Source organism: Bufo gargarizans, chromosome 4 (assembly GCF_014858855.1).
Source record: "Bufo gargarizans isolate SCDJY-AF-19 chromosome 4, ASM1485885v1, whole genome shotgun sequence".
In the NCBI taxonomy this organism is placed as follows: domain Eukaryota; kingdom Metazoa; phylum Chordata; class Amphibia; order Anura; family Bufonidae; genus Bufo; species Bufo gargarizans.
This window is the reverse complement of record NC_058083.1, coordinates 144011527-144028677: the sequence shown is the minus strand read 5'-3', so window position 1 is coordinate 144028677 and position 17151 is coordinate 144011527. Positions and strand designations below refer to the sequence as shown.

Below are 17151 nucleotides of genomic sequence, written 5' to 3'. Positions count from 1 at the left end.
TATTAATATTTACCATGTGTCCACATTATATTGGCATCATTTTTCCAACAAACTATATTTTGGAAAAGTTTAGCAGCAGGTTTTTTTAAGAAAATTTCCAAAACATATTTCTTTAGGTACCCGGTAATTAGGTATTCCGGTCTAAGGTATATTGAGGAGTTTATATATATTAGAAACAGCCCACCCCAAAAATCACCCCATAAAAAAATGCACCCCTCAAAAATGGAATTTGGGAAGTTTCTTAACCCTTTAGCTGTTTTGCTTAAAACAGAGGTGAATTTAAAAAGTTGATAATTTTTTTGCAGATTTTGAATTGTAATCCTCTTTTTGAAACGCAAGTGATAAAAGAGAAATACGGTAAATTCAGTATTCATTACCTTAATGCCAGTTTCACATTAGCGCTTGAGATCTGGGCAGCTGTTTCGGCATGGAACAGCCGGCAGGATCTCTCTGCATTCCGGCATTGCCAGAAGTTTGTAAGGCTCTGTCTGGCCCTATTAACTATAATGGGGACCAGCAGAGCTCCAGCCACAACTCGGCAAATATGTCGAGAGTTGGCCGGAAAAAAACTGCTGCACGCAGCATAATTATTGAGCGGTGTCTCATACCTCTCTGGGATGGCAGCTGGACTGGGTATCTCCCAGCTATGGAAATTACTGAAACTGCCTATGGGGGCTCAACAGGATGATTCCTTTTTTTCCACATTATGAAGGTGAAATGTATGATCGTGGATGAGAGTAACCAGTATCAAATGGTGGATATGGTCTGGGCTCCCCGGTCTCGATTCTGAGTGCTTGACGTTCGATAATCTGACCTCAACATCTCATTGATCTCATTTCATTGATCTATATGGTCTTTTTGCTTGCTATCTTTACATATTCTCTACACTTAACAGTTGTTCCTTAAGCTGTTGAAGAAGCACTCCCGCATTTTTCTTTTTATTCTTTGGACCATTAAACGTTACATAAATTGTAGTGAAGGTAATCTTCTTACCGGTGGCTGTATTTATTATTTATCCGCTGTGTCATTTGACCAACATGCTCCAATTGACACAGCATATTATGTGTGAACAGGGAGTCAGTTTCTCCATTTCTATGGGAGCCTTGATACAGCATTAGTCTCATAGAAATGAGAACTGAGAAAATGACTTTCCTGTCCACACAGAAGATGCTGGGTCAGTTGGAGAGTCAGAGTGTTGGTTACATGACAGAGCAGATAACTCACAAATACTGCCACCGGTAAGAAGATTACCTTCACTACTAATGGGCCATAGAATTAAAACATTTTGTGGGAGTGCTTCTTTAAGGGAACTGTAACTTTAGGTCACAGAAAAAAGGAATGATAACTGCATGGGTAAACAATGGGAACTGTAATAAGATAATATACAAATGATGTACGTGGAGTGATGTTGTTACAGAAAGAAAATCGAAATGGTCTGCTCTTTGTTTAGTTTCCGGCAGTAAAACATTTTATGTGGTTTCCAACTAATGCAGAGGTTTTCAGTTCCTCCTGCAGTGATAAAGTTCCTAACAGCCTATCTGCAAATATATTGTCTGTAGTACAAGCTAGGATGTCCTACACATTCAGTAAAGTTCTTATAAAGTTTGTCTTACCCCACTACCTCTAAACAAGACTGAAGGAAACAGGTATTGTAAAGTTACATTTTCTTTCCCTTTATTTTAGAGAAAGATACAGTATATTGGGTCTAACTTATTTGCTGGTTATGTGCTACTTTATATGTATTGCTCTGAGGATACAATGCTTGTGCCATTTTTATTAAGGTTCAAATGTATGACCAATATCGTTAAAAGTGTCTAAGTCTGTGATTTACATTTAAATTCTTAGTGACCAACTTGTTTTGGGCCTTAATGACCTTTTTTTTATTGTCGTCTCCCAAGAGCTATAATTTTTTTATTTTTCCATCAATGTAGCATTATGAAGACTTGTTTTTTGTGGGACAAGTTGTAGTTTTTAATGGTGCCATAACTTACTGATTACCTTTTTTAACTCTTTCTGGGAGGTGGGAAAAAACAGCAATACTGCCACTGAGTTTTGAAAATATGAATTTTGCAGCATAGATTTTTGGCATAAATAACAGGTTAACTTTACTCTCTGGGTCACTACGATTGCAAGGATACAAAATACAAACAGTTTTTTTTACGCTTTAAAAAAAAAAAAGAAAATGTTTTTGCTTCGCCGCATCCCAAGACCCATAACTTTATTATTTTTTTCTATAGAGCTATGCAGGGACTTGATTTTTGCGGGAGGATGTGTTGTTTTGTTTTTTGTTTCACTTTTTTTATATCTATTTAATAGTCCCACAAAGGGACTATAATAGGCAAACTTTTGATTGTTTAAAAAATACATTGCATTGTTCCTGCAGTGCAATGTATTTTACTGTCAGTGCTATACTGCTATCCACCAGTAGGCTGTGAGGTTTGGCCGGCTAGGACAGGTCTGGGGCCTTAATTAGGCAGCAGCCTGTGTGTACAGACACCTGCACCCCACAATCTCATTCATGGGGTGCTGAAGGGAGACAGAAGAAGTCCACTCCCTCTGTAACCTATTACATGCTGTGGGCACTATTAACCGCGTCATCTAAGGGTTTTACGGCCATAATGGTGCCGATCCAGGCGTTAGAGCTGAGCCCCGTGCAGCATTTTGTCTGAGCTGATGAAAAAAGGCGGTGGTCCAGCCTAGGGTCCATTAGGGACCACTGCAAAAGGCATTTTGTGGTCACTAAGGAGTTAAGGCAGTCTGAAAGGAAGATGTGACACAATGGTCCACATATGTCCCTATATGCAACACAATGTGCCATAGAGCTTTATAATATCAGAATTTTACACCACTTTTTAGATCACCTTTAGCTCGTCTAACTTTTATCCAAAACAAGGTGCAAAACAGGAGTAGACAAAAAGTTGGTCCAAAAGTTGTTCGAGTCTAGCGTGTTGTAACTGCAACTAAATTTGGTACATACACATCATATATTTGATAGGCTACATTCACACTGCCATTTTGGTTTCCGTTTGTGAGATCCGTTCAGGGCTCTCACAAGTGGTCCAAAACTGATCAGTTTTGCCCTAATGCATTCTGAATGGATAAGGATCCGCTCAGAATACATTAGTTTGGCTTAGTTTGGCTCAGTTCAGCCTCCATTTCACTTTGGAGGCGGACACCAAAACGCTGCTTGCACCACGCATAACAGGCTGCAGCTTCCATTCATTTCTATGGGCCCAACGGAAATTGCCAAGCCAGTGCTTGGCTATTTTTGACGCCCCCCAAAGAAATGAATAGAGGGCGGCTGTGTATGCACAGTTCTCCCTCCATCACTTTCAGGGCTCCGTTCTCCATATAGGTGTGGGTCCTAGCGGTGGGATCCGCACCTATCAGACAATGGGGGCATATCCTAGCTATATGCTCCCATTGTCTGAGATAAGAATAACCGTTTAACATAAACTGAAAATCTGCTAAAAAAAAAACACACCAAAACCATAATAAATTGGATTTATGCGCATTTTTTGTGCAGTTTTTGGGCAGATTTCTTCCAGATTTTCTGCATATGAATCTAAACCCTAAAGGTGCACCAGATTTAGTATCCAGCATCAGTCATTTTAAAATATCTAGAGCATTTTTAGACTGTCTAGTCTAATACCATTTTTTACAGGCCAGTGGACCAGACATTTATCAGGAATGAACCTTTCCTGAAAATAGCTTGTTTACCCCAGAACGATCTTCTGCCCAGAAATTATGACTTTGGGTACCGCATCAGTGATGCTTTCACCTGATGAAAGCAGGTGATCAGTGGCACCGTTAACCTGGGCAATTATTGGGAACGAGTGTTACGAACCTTTGCTCTCAAAAATTGGTCTGTGTAAAACGACTAGTGTTGAGTGAAGTGAAACATCCAAAGCAGAATTTGGTCCAAAGTTTAGGAAAAGTTTGATTCTAAACAAATCCAAATTTCCTCGCACTTCATGGTAACCAATCCGTTTTCCTAAAATGGCAGCTGCACATGTTAGAAAGTGAAAGCAAGTGTAGAGGAGACACGCTCGGAATCGCAAGATCCCCCATAATTCCGTGCAGCCCACCAATTCCCAGGTAGCCTTCTCCTGTGATGTCACAGCTAGACAGAGCCCTATAAAACCCTGATCAATCGTGGTCATCGCCAGTTTCCTTTGACCTGAGCATAGGGAGAGACGTGACAAGATGCTCATGCACTAGGGACAGTGTTGCTGCAAACTTTTAACAGAGAATGTAGGACAATATTGGAGAAGGAGAGTGCAGGGAGACTGCAAGGTGAGCATAGGAGACTGCTGAACTACAGACTCTGCTACAATTTATCACCATATATATATATAACTGTGCGGTGCACCAAAAGTCATAGCTAATCCGTTCTCTTAGCTGTAGAGTTAATGTGTGTCAGTATTACAGGCAGGTCTAATTTAATTTATCGCCATGCACATACATGTGCAGTTCACCAATATTCATAGTTAATCTGTTCTGTTAGCTGTAGAGTTACTATGTATCAGTATTACAGGCCACTGTTACAAGCAAGTCTAATTTATTGCAGTGTACATTAGTGTGCAGTGCACCAAGATTCATAGCTAATCCGTTCGGTTAGCTGTAGAGTTTGCTCCAATTACGTCTGAGATCCGTTTTTATGTCAGATATGAAAATGTTGCTTTTAGGTAGATCGGCCTAAGTATACCTGATTTTTAGCAAATTAATTTGTAATGAATCAAATTTCTTGTCGAACTTCGGCGAAGCTGCCGAATTCGAATTTTTATAAACTTAGCTCATTTCTAAAAAGGACCTTGAGTCCAAAAATTAGACTATCAGTAAATCTGCTGAATTGTTTGTATATTATATCTCAGGAGGCCTTTAAAACAAAAAGGCCAGTGGAGCCATCATTCATTTCGATTTCCAACCTCAATTTATAAGACAGTTCTATATTGTAGAGGGACTTTAGTACTATATATACTGTACATATTTACATAATATAGCTTAAAAGGTTTGTTCCTATTAGTATACAAGCCCATTAATAAACATATCAATACAAGGGTTATATTTCATCTATAAGTATAATATGTATAATATTATCCTATGAATAATACAAAATATTAAATATTACTGACATGTCTCACGAAACTTTTACCATGCTTTGAAGAACATTACTACAAACTTACTACAAATAATATTAAATTAAAGAGAACATTACACCTAAAATTTTACAGAGCTGACGGCTGGGTATTGTTTTTCACACTCACCAGAGCAAAAATGGAAATAAAAAAAAAATCAGTTTCAACTACGTCAATAGACATGTTAAAGTTAAACCACCGAGACCGCAATGCTGCGTGTTTACAGCAAAGGAAAGGGGAAGGAAGTAGTGTACATCAGATGCAGAAAATATGATGACAACTACAATGCAGTCCAACCTGACTCCTAAGTAGGACAGTCACCCAGGTATTTTCACTTATTATTTCTGCCCTCATAACAGAGGTCTGGGACAGATACAAATGTACCGTATATATTTTCCTATTTATGTGATTCTTATTTTATATCACTGAAGACAATTTTAGATTTTAGACAAAATAATAGACAAAATAATGTGCTATACACAATGTATTCGGAAAGCCTTTCACTTTTGTCACGTATTATGTTGCAGCCTTTTGTGCTGCAATTTCAGGTTTTCAACCATTAATCTGCAATCAATCCCCCTTAGTAAAAAAATTAAAAATGAAAAAAATTTTTAGAAATTTTTGCAAATTTGTTAAAAAGGAAAAACAAAACTTTTTCATGGACATAAGTATTTGCTGTAGACCCTTTGCTATAGCACTGCAGGGTGATCTCAGGAAATCTTTATTGCAGCATATTCACAAAGGCTCAGTACAAAATAAAGTGAACTAGAACTCGCTTACATGTTTCAGATAGAAAACATCCTTAATCATGGCTATGATTGGAGTGGGTTAGCTGGAATTGACTATATTTTGGACCCTTTGCTCTGACACTTGAAATTTATCTCTGGGGGCCTCCGATTTCTCATCCTTGAGATGTTTCTAAACCTCCACCTATGGTAAATTCTGTTATTTGGACATGATTTGGAAAGGCATAGCCCTGTATATATACAGTGGGATGCGAAAGTTTGGGCCAATAAATGAAGTTTATTGGATTTACAGAAAGTGTGCTATAATTGTTTAAATAAAATTAAGCAGGTGCATAAATTTGGGCACCACAAAAAAGAAATTAAATCTATATTTTGTAGATCCTCCTTTTGCAGAAATTACAGCCTCTAAACGCTTCCTGTAGGTTCCAATGAGAGTCTGGATTCTGGTTGAAGGTATTTTGGACCATTCCTCTTTACAAAACATCTTTAGTTCATTCAGGTTTGATGGCTTCCGAGCATGGACAGCTCTCTTTAAGTCACACCACAGATTTTCAATTATATTCAGGTCTGGGGACTGAGATGGCCATTCCAGAACGTTGTACTTGTTCCTCTGCATAAATGCCTTAGTGGATTTTGAGCAGTGTTTAGGGTCGTTGTCTTGTTGAAAGATCCAGCCCCGGCGCAGCTTCAGCTTTGTCACTGATTCCTGGACATTGGTCTCCAGAATCTGCTGATACTGAGTGGAATCTATGCGTCCCTCAACTTTGCCAAGATTCCCAGTCCCTGCACTGGCCACACAGCCCCACAGCATGATGGAACCACCACCATATTTTACTGTAGGTAGCAGGTGTTTTTCTTGGAATGCTGTGTTCTTTTTCCTCCATGCATAACACCCCTTGTTATGGCCAAATAACTAAGTTTTAGTTTCATCAGTCCACAGCACCTTATTCCCAAATAAAGCTGGCTTGTCCAAATGTGCTTTAGCCCACCTCAAGCGGCACTTTTTGTGCTGTGGGCGGAGAAAAGGCTTCCTCTGCATCACTCTCGCATACAGCATCTCCTTGTGTAAAGTGCGCCGAATGGTTAAACGATGCACAGTGACTCCATCTGCAGCAAGATGATGTTGTAGGTCTTTGGTGCTGGTCTGTGGGTTGACTCTGACTGTTCTCACCATTCGTCGCTTCTGTCTATCCGAGATGTTTCTAGGTCTGCCACTTCGAGCCTTAACTTGAACTGAGCCTGTGGTCTTCCATTTCCTCAATATGTTCCTAACTGTGGAAACAGACAGCTGACATCTCTGAGACAGCTTTCTGTATCCTTCCCCTAAACCATGATGGTGAACAATCTGTCTTCAGGTCATTTGAGAGTTGTTTTGAGACCCCCATGTTGCTACTCTTCAGAGAAAATTAAAAGAGGAGGGAAACTTACAATTGACCCCCTTAAATACTCTTTCTCATAATTGGATTCACCTGTGTATGTAGGTCACAGGTCACTGAGCTTACCAAGCCAATTTGAGTTCCAATAATTAGTTCTAAAGGTTTTGGAATCAATAAAATGACACCAGTGCCCAAATTTATGCACCTGCCTAATTTTGTTTAAATAATTATAGCACACTTTCTGTAAATCCAATAAACTTCATTTCACTTCTCAAATATCACTGTGTGTGTCTCCTATATGATATATTTAACTGACATTTTTTATCATAACAACCAACGATTTTTACAGGATAATCATGACGATTAACAAGGTTGCCCAAACTTTCGCATCCCACTGTAAGGTCTCACAGCTGACAATGCATATCAGACCAAAATCCAAGCCATGGGGAAGAAAAAACTACCTGTAGAACCCAGAGACAGGATTGTGTAGAGTCACAGATCTGGAGAAGAGTACAAAAAACATTTCTGCTACACCGAAAGCTACCAAGAGCACATTGGCCTCCATAAGCTATCCACACCTCTAAACTAATAGTCAGCAGAAACGGCCTTGGAAAGAGATATAACCAAGAACACAACAGCCACTGTGGCTGAGCTCCATAGATCCTGTGTGCACATAGAAGAAAATTCCAGAAGGTCAACCGTCACTGCAGCACTTCACCAATTTGGGATATATGAGTGGCCAGAAAATAGTCTCTCAGCAAAAGACACATAAAAGATTGCACCTAAAGGGCTCTAAGACTGTGCAAAACAAGATTCTCTGGTCTGATGAAACCAATAGTGAACATTTTGGCTTCATTTTTAAGCATCATGTTTGAACAAAACCGGTGCTGCCTAATATCTATGTAGTGAAGAAAGGTGGTGGCAGCTCAGAGACAAAAGTAAAAGGGTCTTCAGAATTTCCAAATACACTGTATTGCATGTTAAAATTCAGCCTTTAAGTATGAATGTCAGGCAGCCAATGAATGTGTCAGCTTACTACTGTACGTTCACATAACAACCTACATGAACACACTCTGTATGAGCATAGTATCCAAGTAGACTGCTGAGAGGAGGTAAGTGAATTATCACTTCTTCCAACCTTCCCTTAGTAGAAGTCCAAGGTTCAATGACTGAAATTCAGCATATATTATATCACAAAGAGAGAACCATTACATGCCACTTATTCAGAAAGGTAAAGGTCCCCTTTAAGGAAAAAGCATGTGTAAATTAGAACAGGATATCATTTCATAGTTATATAAAATATATAAAAGTACTTATAGATACAAATATAGTTAACCTAATCATTAGAAACATCCTAGTAGAGTAGCTTATGTTACTTTGAATATTATCTTTACAATTGTATAAAATGTGAATAATACAATAAAATATCTTTTTGCTTCTGTTTTTCAGTGTTATTTCAGGCTTTTCTTACAGTTGTCAACAGGATTACTTCACAATGACAGACACCACCAACAGTACTCATTTCACGTGTGAAGTGAACAAAGACTTGGAACCTTTCACCTATGTTTATTGGTTGATATTTATGGTTGGATTTTTTGGAAGTTGCTTTGCATTGTGGGCATTCATTTGGAGAGACAACAACCAGAAATGTTTAAGTATCTACCTCATTAACCTACTAATAGCCGATTTTCTGCTGACATTGGCCTTACCATTTAAGATAGTCGTAGACAGGGGATCTGCATCTTGGAAATTGAGGATCTTCCACTGTCAGGTAACAGCTTGTATCATTTACATCAATATGTACCTTTCAATTATATTCTTGGGATTTGTCAGTATGGACCGCTGTCTACAGACTATACAGAGCGCTAAACTGTACCAAATACAGAAACGAGGATTTGCAAAAATGTTGTCGACAGTAGTTTGGGCTCTCGTACTGTCCATCATGTTACCAAACATGTTGATACCTATAAAAGACATCCCAGAGAGGGAAACTGTTGGGTGCATTGACTTTAAAACGGAGGTCGGAAGAAATTGGCACGTACTCAGCAACTTCATCAGTATTGCTATATTTCTGAACTGCTCTGCTATTATTTTGATCTCCAATTGCATTACTATTAAGAAACTTTACAGCAATAAGGATGGTGAAGAAGCTAACAACATCAAAGCAGCGTTGATAAAGATCTTTTTGGTAACAGCAGGATATATCGTATGTTTCCTTCCATACCACATTGTTCGAATCCCATACACTTTGAGTCAAAATGATGTGATCACAGACTGCAGCCTAAAGCAAGTGCTCTTCCATGCAAAGGAGTCAACCTTTTTGCTCTCAGTGTCAAATCTTTGCTTTGACCCTATTGTGTATTACTGCTTTTCAAATAACTTCAGGTCTAAAATAAGCAAAACGTTTTCCTTAAAGAGACAGGAAAGAGTTGTGATTGAGAGAGAGACTGCTATTGAGACAGCTGGGTAGAAAAATGACATAAGGCTGGGTTCAGACCTGAGCGTTCGGGATGGAGCGCTCTTTATGCGCGATTGTATGCGCGTTTTCAATCGCGGCTCCGGAACAAGCGAACGCCCATTGTCGCGCGTTCCCGCTGAAGTCTATGTACGGGAACGCGCGAAAAGACGCCCCAAAGAAGCTCCTGTACTTCTTGGGGCGTCGGGAGTTTTACAACGCGATTGTACGCGCTGTAAAACGCTCAGGTGAGAACCATTCCCATAGGGAATCATTGGTTCTTGCCTGTTAAACGTTTTACAGTGAGTAGGAACGCGCTGTAAAACGCTCAGGTCTGAACCCAGCCTAAATGAAATTTTACAAGACTGGGAGTTATCCACCAACAGCCAGAACTACATTGCCATTCGAAAAACAGGTAAAGACGTCTAATTATAGTCTATAATTGTAAATTAAAGATTGTATTGTGTATATGAATAAAGACAAGTCAATGATTTGATAATAAAGGTGCTACACATATAAGAGTTAGGCCACTTTTACACTGACCGAGAACATGGACAATTATGGAAGACACACTTACATAAAGGCACTCATTCCTGATAATTGGCCTCTGTAAAGCTGCCTTCGATCACCCAACAAACAAGCAAACATCATTCATCGGAGCATTTAAAGTCATTGTTTGTAGGCAGCAAATTGCCTTGTGTAAACAGAGATGTGCTGCCGACAAACAATGAATCTGCATGGGGATGAATGATCCCAGTAGCAATCATTCATCCCCAAGCAGAGAAGTGACTGCTACATATAAATGGCTGAACGATTGGGCAATGATCACGAACAGTTTATTTCTGATCATTATCCTGTGCATAGGTCCATGTAAATGTGAACCCACAGATATTGGCTATTGACTTATGTGTATAGGAGTGTGCCCACTCAGGATAGGGCACTTTGTGAGTCCTTTTGTTCTCAAGAGAGAAGTCACCACCAGTTTTGTCTGACAGTGTCAGTGACATATGTCTCTATGACATATCAAAACTTTTGTGAACATTTAGTGACCTTTTGAAGTTTCCCCTTAGTGCCCACAATACAGAAAATGTGCCCTCTAAGTGCCCTTCAAACAAGTAAAGTTCCCTCTTAGTGCACCCACACAGGTAAAGTGCCCCTTAATACACTATATACAGATAATATGTCTTCCCTTAGTGGCCCCCCCCCCCCCCACACACAATTTAACGCACCTCTTTATGACCCACACGCATTTAAAATGCCTCTGAGTGCCCCTTAAAGTGCCTCTTGTTTCTCCTACACAAATATGCCCCCTTAGTGCCCCAATCACAAAAAAGAAACCCTATACAGTTATAATGCCCCTCTTCTGTACCATACACAAATAATGTGCCCCCCACATAGTAAAAGAACCACCACCACTATCCCCCCAAAAATACTACTCATTCCCCATTCTCACAATGCACAGAGCAGGTCAAACTGCAGGGCTCTTCCAGCCTGCAGCCTGTTCTGTTAGCGGCACGGTGCAGACAGGGTGATGTCACTGCATTTTAGCTGGGAGGGCTGCATCAAGGTTTTAGGAGCTTTTTGTAACCACCCCCCTCCTTCCCCGGTTCAATGGTTACATTTAGCATGACCCTTTAAAATGGTTGAGGCGAAGAACATGTGTTGCACAAAGTATCTGATTTTTCATACCGCTGTATTGAAAAGCTGAGACCACGGTGCTTCTCAGTATAGTTTCATTTCTGAGATCTTTATGTTTCTCAGCAGCAACATGTGGTTGGACAATTCAGTTCTTTTGGTGATGTGCACGTGGATTTCTGTAATCTCCATTCAGACAATTAAAAGATCTTACAGAAATTCTAGCAGCAAATCTGACACATGTGAATGTATTCTTAGCCCTATGTTAATAGGACACATAAGTAGCTAATCTACATTCATTTACATTTTCTGCGAAATTAAAACAGTTGTCCAACTTTTTAATCCTTCCACCCTTCCACTGCCGAACCTGTGGAGGAAAGCATACTTACTCGCTCACCTCTGCTTGGTTCTGGCTCTTTCAGTCTACCTCTGCATTCACTGCACTCTGGTCTCCACTTGTAAACTTTTGGAATGGACAGGGGTAACATGTGCTGCTGCAGCCAATGACTGATGGCAATGGTGATGTGTCCCCCAGTGGCAGGTGACCAGTGACGTGCAACTTTCAGAAGTTTACAAGCGGGGACCAGAGCACAGCGGGCACAGCCAACACAGTCGTGGATCAAAGTAGCTGGAAAAGGAGGGGAGCAGGTAAGTATTCTTCCCTTCAGAGGTCTGGCATGGAGGGGAGGCCAAAAACACATTACAAAAAGTTAGACACACTCTTTAAACAGGTTTCCAGTATTTTGATATTGGTGGCCTTTTCTGAATATCTGACATCCAACACCTTTGCTGTTCAGCTGTTTATTGTAGCACCAGAACTACACAGCTCCGTCCATTGTGCAGTGGATAGAGCTGAAAAGTGCAGCTGGGGCGAACTGGGAACTTAATGTGGCTGGACTGGGAACTTAAAGTGGTCCTGGAAAAAATAAAAGTGGCCCCATGTTGTAGTTTGGTCCAAATTGAAAGAAGGCAAGGCTAACACAAGTAAACAGGGACAACTCGAACAGTTGGGGTCAAAAATACCATAGTGCAGCACACAATATCACCTCAGCAGAACCAAATACCACAGTGCAGCACACAATACGACCCCTGTGGAACCAAAATACTAACATTGTAAGATTTTAGTAAAACTTAAAGAGGCTGTCTAACCTAGAAGTCCACAACCCCAATGTTCCTGACCTGTGTCCCATTAAAAAAAAAGGATATCTGTCTGTGGTTCTGCCATGCCTTCGCTGCTGCTCTGTTCTTAGCGGCTTCTGTTCCCATAGGACCAAGAAGTGGCTCGGTCCCATGACCACTGAAGCCAAACAATGGCCTCAGCAGTCACATGTGGTTGAACAACATGTCATTGCCAGTGATTAGCCGCATCAGTCATGGAACCAAGTTTCTTCCTGGTCTTGCGGGGACAGGATGCAGCTGGGAACGAGGCAGGAGCACGGGCATGGTAGGACCACAGGCAGGTGAGTGCAGTGTTTTGTTTTATTTTTTAATGGGCACAGGTTAGGAAAATTGCAGTTGTTGGCTCCTAGGACAGACAAAGCCTGTAAGATAATATGTTGGCACTATATAAGCAATGTAAATAAATGAATAAATCAATATGTAGTCTTTTCACCTACTTCACCTACTATATGTATAGACACTGCCCTGAGGCAGTGCTTTGGACATTATTCAATAAAATCTTTGGTTCTGTATTTTATAAGCAGAAAACAGTTTAAAACAAGTTAAAAAAAGACAAGGGGCAAAGACGCAGAGATAAAATGAAGTCGGAGTATTACTAAGCAATGAGCTTATGTGAAAGCTGAGAAGATGAGAGAACTTGTGACATTTCATGAAAACCACTTTGCTTTACAATACATTCATGAAGCATTAAATTGCCTGTTGCCTCTTGCACTGAAACGTCCTCCCACTGAAAAAAACAAAAAAAGCACTTACCAGAGGAATGGGAAAGTGAGTTGCATACTGTAAATGGCGTAGAAGCTCGTAAGTAGAAGGGAAAATCATTTCTTGTTTTACAGATTTTTCACTTGAAGCTGAAACTCTTCTTTGAAGTGATGGAGAGTCGTAATTATGGCAGTCTCCAGACACCGGCGAAAATATCTAGAATTCACATACAAGTTAAAAGCTATTTAGTAGGCATGATAGATGCTATAATGAGACTGCAGTAAAAACCAGAGTTTGACACTGGCCATCAGATTTTCCTCCATAGGTGAAATGTACGTCAACAGAATAATTATTAATCTACCTTGTTTGTTGTACTTTTTTCTATTTCTTGTTCATGCAAACTTTTACGGGCCAGCTGGATGAACATTATTATCATGTGAATATGTTAATAATGATTCACGTGTTGCTGATTGCTATTGTCATTTTTAGGAGGGCCATAGGAGTCCGGCTTTCCGATATCCAGTGCTGAAATTAAGTTGGTGCTATTTTTTTATCTGTTTTAATACTTTGTCTAAATAGATTATAATTATTTTTCTCAAAGCTGCAGGGGTTTGATTGGCTGGTCCCAGATGACTAAAATAGTTTGCTTCCATTACTTGTGCTTATTTCTATTACTTATACAGTGATACTGTATATCATAAAACTAAAATTACCAGCCTAATAAGGTGTAGTTCAACCATGTGCCACCTGAGAATCTGCCCTACCGCTAGGTAGCTCTGCTTCCCATGTCTTTCCCACGTCTGCCGCTCTATAGCTTTAGAAAAACCGCTGGATCCGACATCTGCCCATGTTTCCCCAGAAGATTCTTTCTACACACTCCTTCAATCAGATGGGCCACAACCCTGTTAGTCACGTGCCATTCACACACAAGTGACCATTGAGGCCAGTGTTTGGCTGAACTATGAACCTGACATGACTACAGTCCCAACAGGAACCAGAGTATGCCATGAGAACGGCCTCTGGATACCTATCCTCTGGATAGGACATCAGTATCTGATCAGTGGGTTCCAACACCTGGGACCCAGCTATTTTAAGAAGGCAGTGGTGGTAGCACAGCGCCATTCATAGTATAGCACCTGTGTTTGGTATCGCACTCAGTCTCATTCACTTGAATGGGGCTGAGCTGCTCCTAGGCCACTGTGAGCACCGTTGCCTTCTCAAACAGCTGATCTGCAGGGTCCAAGGTGTCGGACCCCCACCGATTAGATACTGATGACCTATCCATAGGATACCATATGTCATCAGTAGTGTTGGGCGGAGTATTCGAATTGCGAATATCGGCACTTCAAGAATTTGCAAAGATTTAGAATATAGTGCTATATATTCGTATTCTCAAATATTCTAGATTTTTTTTTCATCAGTAACTTCCCTTCTTGCTTGTGGGCCAATGAGAAGGCTGCAATGTCTTTGTCAGAGCTTAGCAACATCTCTAGCAACCAATGGGAAAGCTGCCTACCTCTTATTATATAAGAATCTCCCCAGCAGCCCTTGTATGCAGTATTTTGCAGTTCTGAGATAGACAGCAGTGTTATTGCTGAGCTCTCTGCTTTCCTGTGTCATTACATTAGATATGTAGTTAGCTGATATACAGTTGTGTTCAAAATTATTCAACCCCCAATGCTGTAAAGGGTTTTAGGGATTTTAGTGTACATTTGTAATTGTGTTCAGAATGAAATCTTACAAGGACTTTTTAAAGAACCAAATGCAACTAAAATGACATCAATTGTTTTTGTAATACAGTATTAAATGTTTTTTTTTTGTGATTTCTTTATTGACACAATTATTCAACCCCTTAAAGACTACCACTCTTAAGAACAGAGGTTCATTCAAGTGTTTTCGATCAGGTATTGGAATCACTTGTGGATGTCAAGGAGCAGCAATCAAGCATAATAAGCACCAATTAGGCAGATTTAAAAGGACTGTGATACTCAGCTCCTTCTAGACATTTACTGGTGTGTTTACAAACATGGTGAAGTCAAGAGAATGGTCCAGGAAGACAAGAGAAGAGGTGATTTCTCTTCACAAGAAGGGCAATGGCTATAAGAAGATTGCAAAGATGTTAAACATACCAAGAGACACCATAGGAAGCATCATTTGCAAATTCAAAGCAAAGGGCACTGTTGAAACGCAACCTGGTCGTGGCAGAAAGAAGATGCTGACTTCGACTGCTGTGCACTACCTGAAGCGCAAAGAGGAGAAAAGTCCCCGTGTGACTGCTGAGGAACTGAAAAAAGATTTGTCAGATGTGGGTACTGAAGTTTCAGCTCAGACAATAAGGCCTCCATGCCAGAACTCCCAGGCGCACCCCCTTGCTGTCTCCAAAAAATAAGAAGAGTCGACTGCAGTATGCCAAAAGTCATGTGGACAAACCACAAAAAGTTTTGGGATAGTGTTCTGTGGACTGATGAAACAAAATTAGAACTGTTTGGGCCCATGGATCAACGCTATGTTTGGAGGAGGAAGAACAAGGCCTATGAAGAAAAGAACACCTTGCCTACTGTGAAGCATGGCGGGGGGTCAATCATGCTTTGGGGCTGTTTTGCTTCTACAGGTACAGGGAAGCTTCAGCGTGTGCAAGGTACCATGAATTCTCTTCAGTACCAGAAGATATTGGCTGAAAATGTGATGCAGTCCGTCACAAACCTGAGGCTTGGGAGACGTTGGACCTTTCAACAGGACAATGATCCCAAGCATACCTCCAAGTCCACTACAGCATGGTTGCAGATTAAAGGCTGGAACATTTTGAAGTGGCCATCGCAGTCACCAGACTTAAATCCGATTAAGAACCTCTGGTGGGACTTAAAGAAAGCAGTTGCAGCGCGCAAGCCTAAGAATGTGACTGAACTGGAGGCTTTTGCCCATGAAGAATGGGCAAAGATACCAGTAGATCGCTGCAAGACACTTGTGTCAAGCTATTCTTCACGTTTAAAAGCTGTTATAACTGGAAAAGGATGTTGTACTAAGTACTAAGATTGAATGTCACTTGGGGGTTGAATAAAATTGATAATGATGTGAGCACAGAAAAGACATTTGTGGTTATTGTGGTTATTTCATTATAAATGTTATGTTATATTTGTCTGACTTACAAGTGCCTCTTTGATTTAATTGTAAACAAGATGACTAAAATGATCAAAATCAATGTCAAACTGGCCAAAACATTCAATTTCAGTGGGGGTTGAATAATTTTGAACACAACTGTATACAGGTCCTTCTAAAAGAATTAGCATATTGTGATAAAGTTCATTATTTTCTGTAATGTACTGATAATCATTAGACTTTCATATATTTTAGATTCATTACACACCAACTGAAGTAGTTCAAGCCTTTTATTGTTTTAATATTGATGATTTTGGCATACAGCTCATGAAAAACCCAAATTCCTATCTAAAAAAATTAGCATATCATGAAAAGGTTCTCTAAACGAGCTATTAACTTAATCATCTGAATCAACTAATTAACTCTAAACACCTGCAAAAGATTCCTGAGGCTTTTAAAAACTCCCAGCCTGGTTCATTACTCAAAACCGCAATCATGGGTAAGACTGCCGACCTGACTGCTGTCCAGAAGGCCATCATTGACACCCTCAAGCAAGAGGGTAAGACACAGAAAGAAATTTCTGAACGAATAGGCTGTTCCCAGAGTGCTTTATCAAGGCACCTCAGTGGGAAGTCTTTGGGAAGGAAAAAATGTGGCAGAAAACGCTGCACAACGGGAAGAGGTGACCGGACCCTGAGGAAGATTGTGGAGAAGGACCGATTCCAGACCTTGGGGGACCTGCGGAAGCAGTGGACTGAGTCTGGAGTAGAAACATCCAGAGCCAAAAATGGGCTACAGGTGTTGCATTCCCCAGGTCAAGCCAC

General features: G+C 40.3%; 2 protein-coding genes across 4 annotated transcripts in view; one reads left to right on the top strand and one right to left on the bottom strand.

Moving 5' to 3' along the window:
• MED12L (mediator complex subunit 12L) overlaps positions 1-17151 on the bottom strand; it is a 648568-nt gene that overhangs the window by 510234 nt on the left and 121183 nt on the right. The window contains exon 15 of the mRNA XM_044291042.1: positions 13283-13447. Within this exon, the coding sequence (XP_044146977.1) occupies positions 13283-13447 (165 nt within the window). The remainder of the gene's footprint in view (positions 1-13282; positions 13448-17151) is intronic.
• GPR171 (G protein-coupled receptor 171) lies at positions 1108-9860 on the top strand. 3 transcript variants are annotated; one of them, XM_044289109.1, is made up of 3 exons: positions 1505-1646; positions 5271-5463; positions 8710-9860. In XM_044289109.1, the coding sequence occupies exon 3, from the start codon at positions 8756-8758 to the stop codon at positions 9728-9730; it is 975 nt and encodes a 324-aa protein (XP_044145044.1). In that variant the 5' UTR covers positions 1505-1646; positions 5271-5463; positions 8710-8755; the 3' UTR covers positions 9731-9860. The 3 variants fall into 3 exon arrangements, with proteins under 3 accessions (XP_044145041.1, XP_044145042.1, XP_044145044.1); XM_044289106.1 differs by lacking the exons at positions 1505-1646; positions 5271-5463 and adding an exon at positions 1108-1238; XM_044289107.1 differs by lacking the exon at positions 5271-5463 and having other exon boundaries at positions 1497-1646.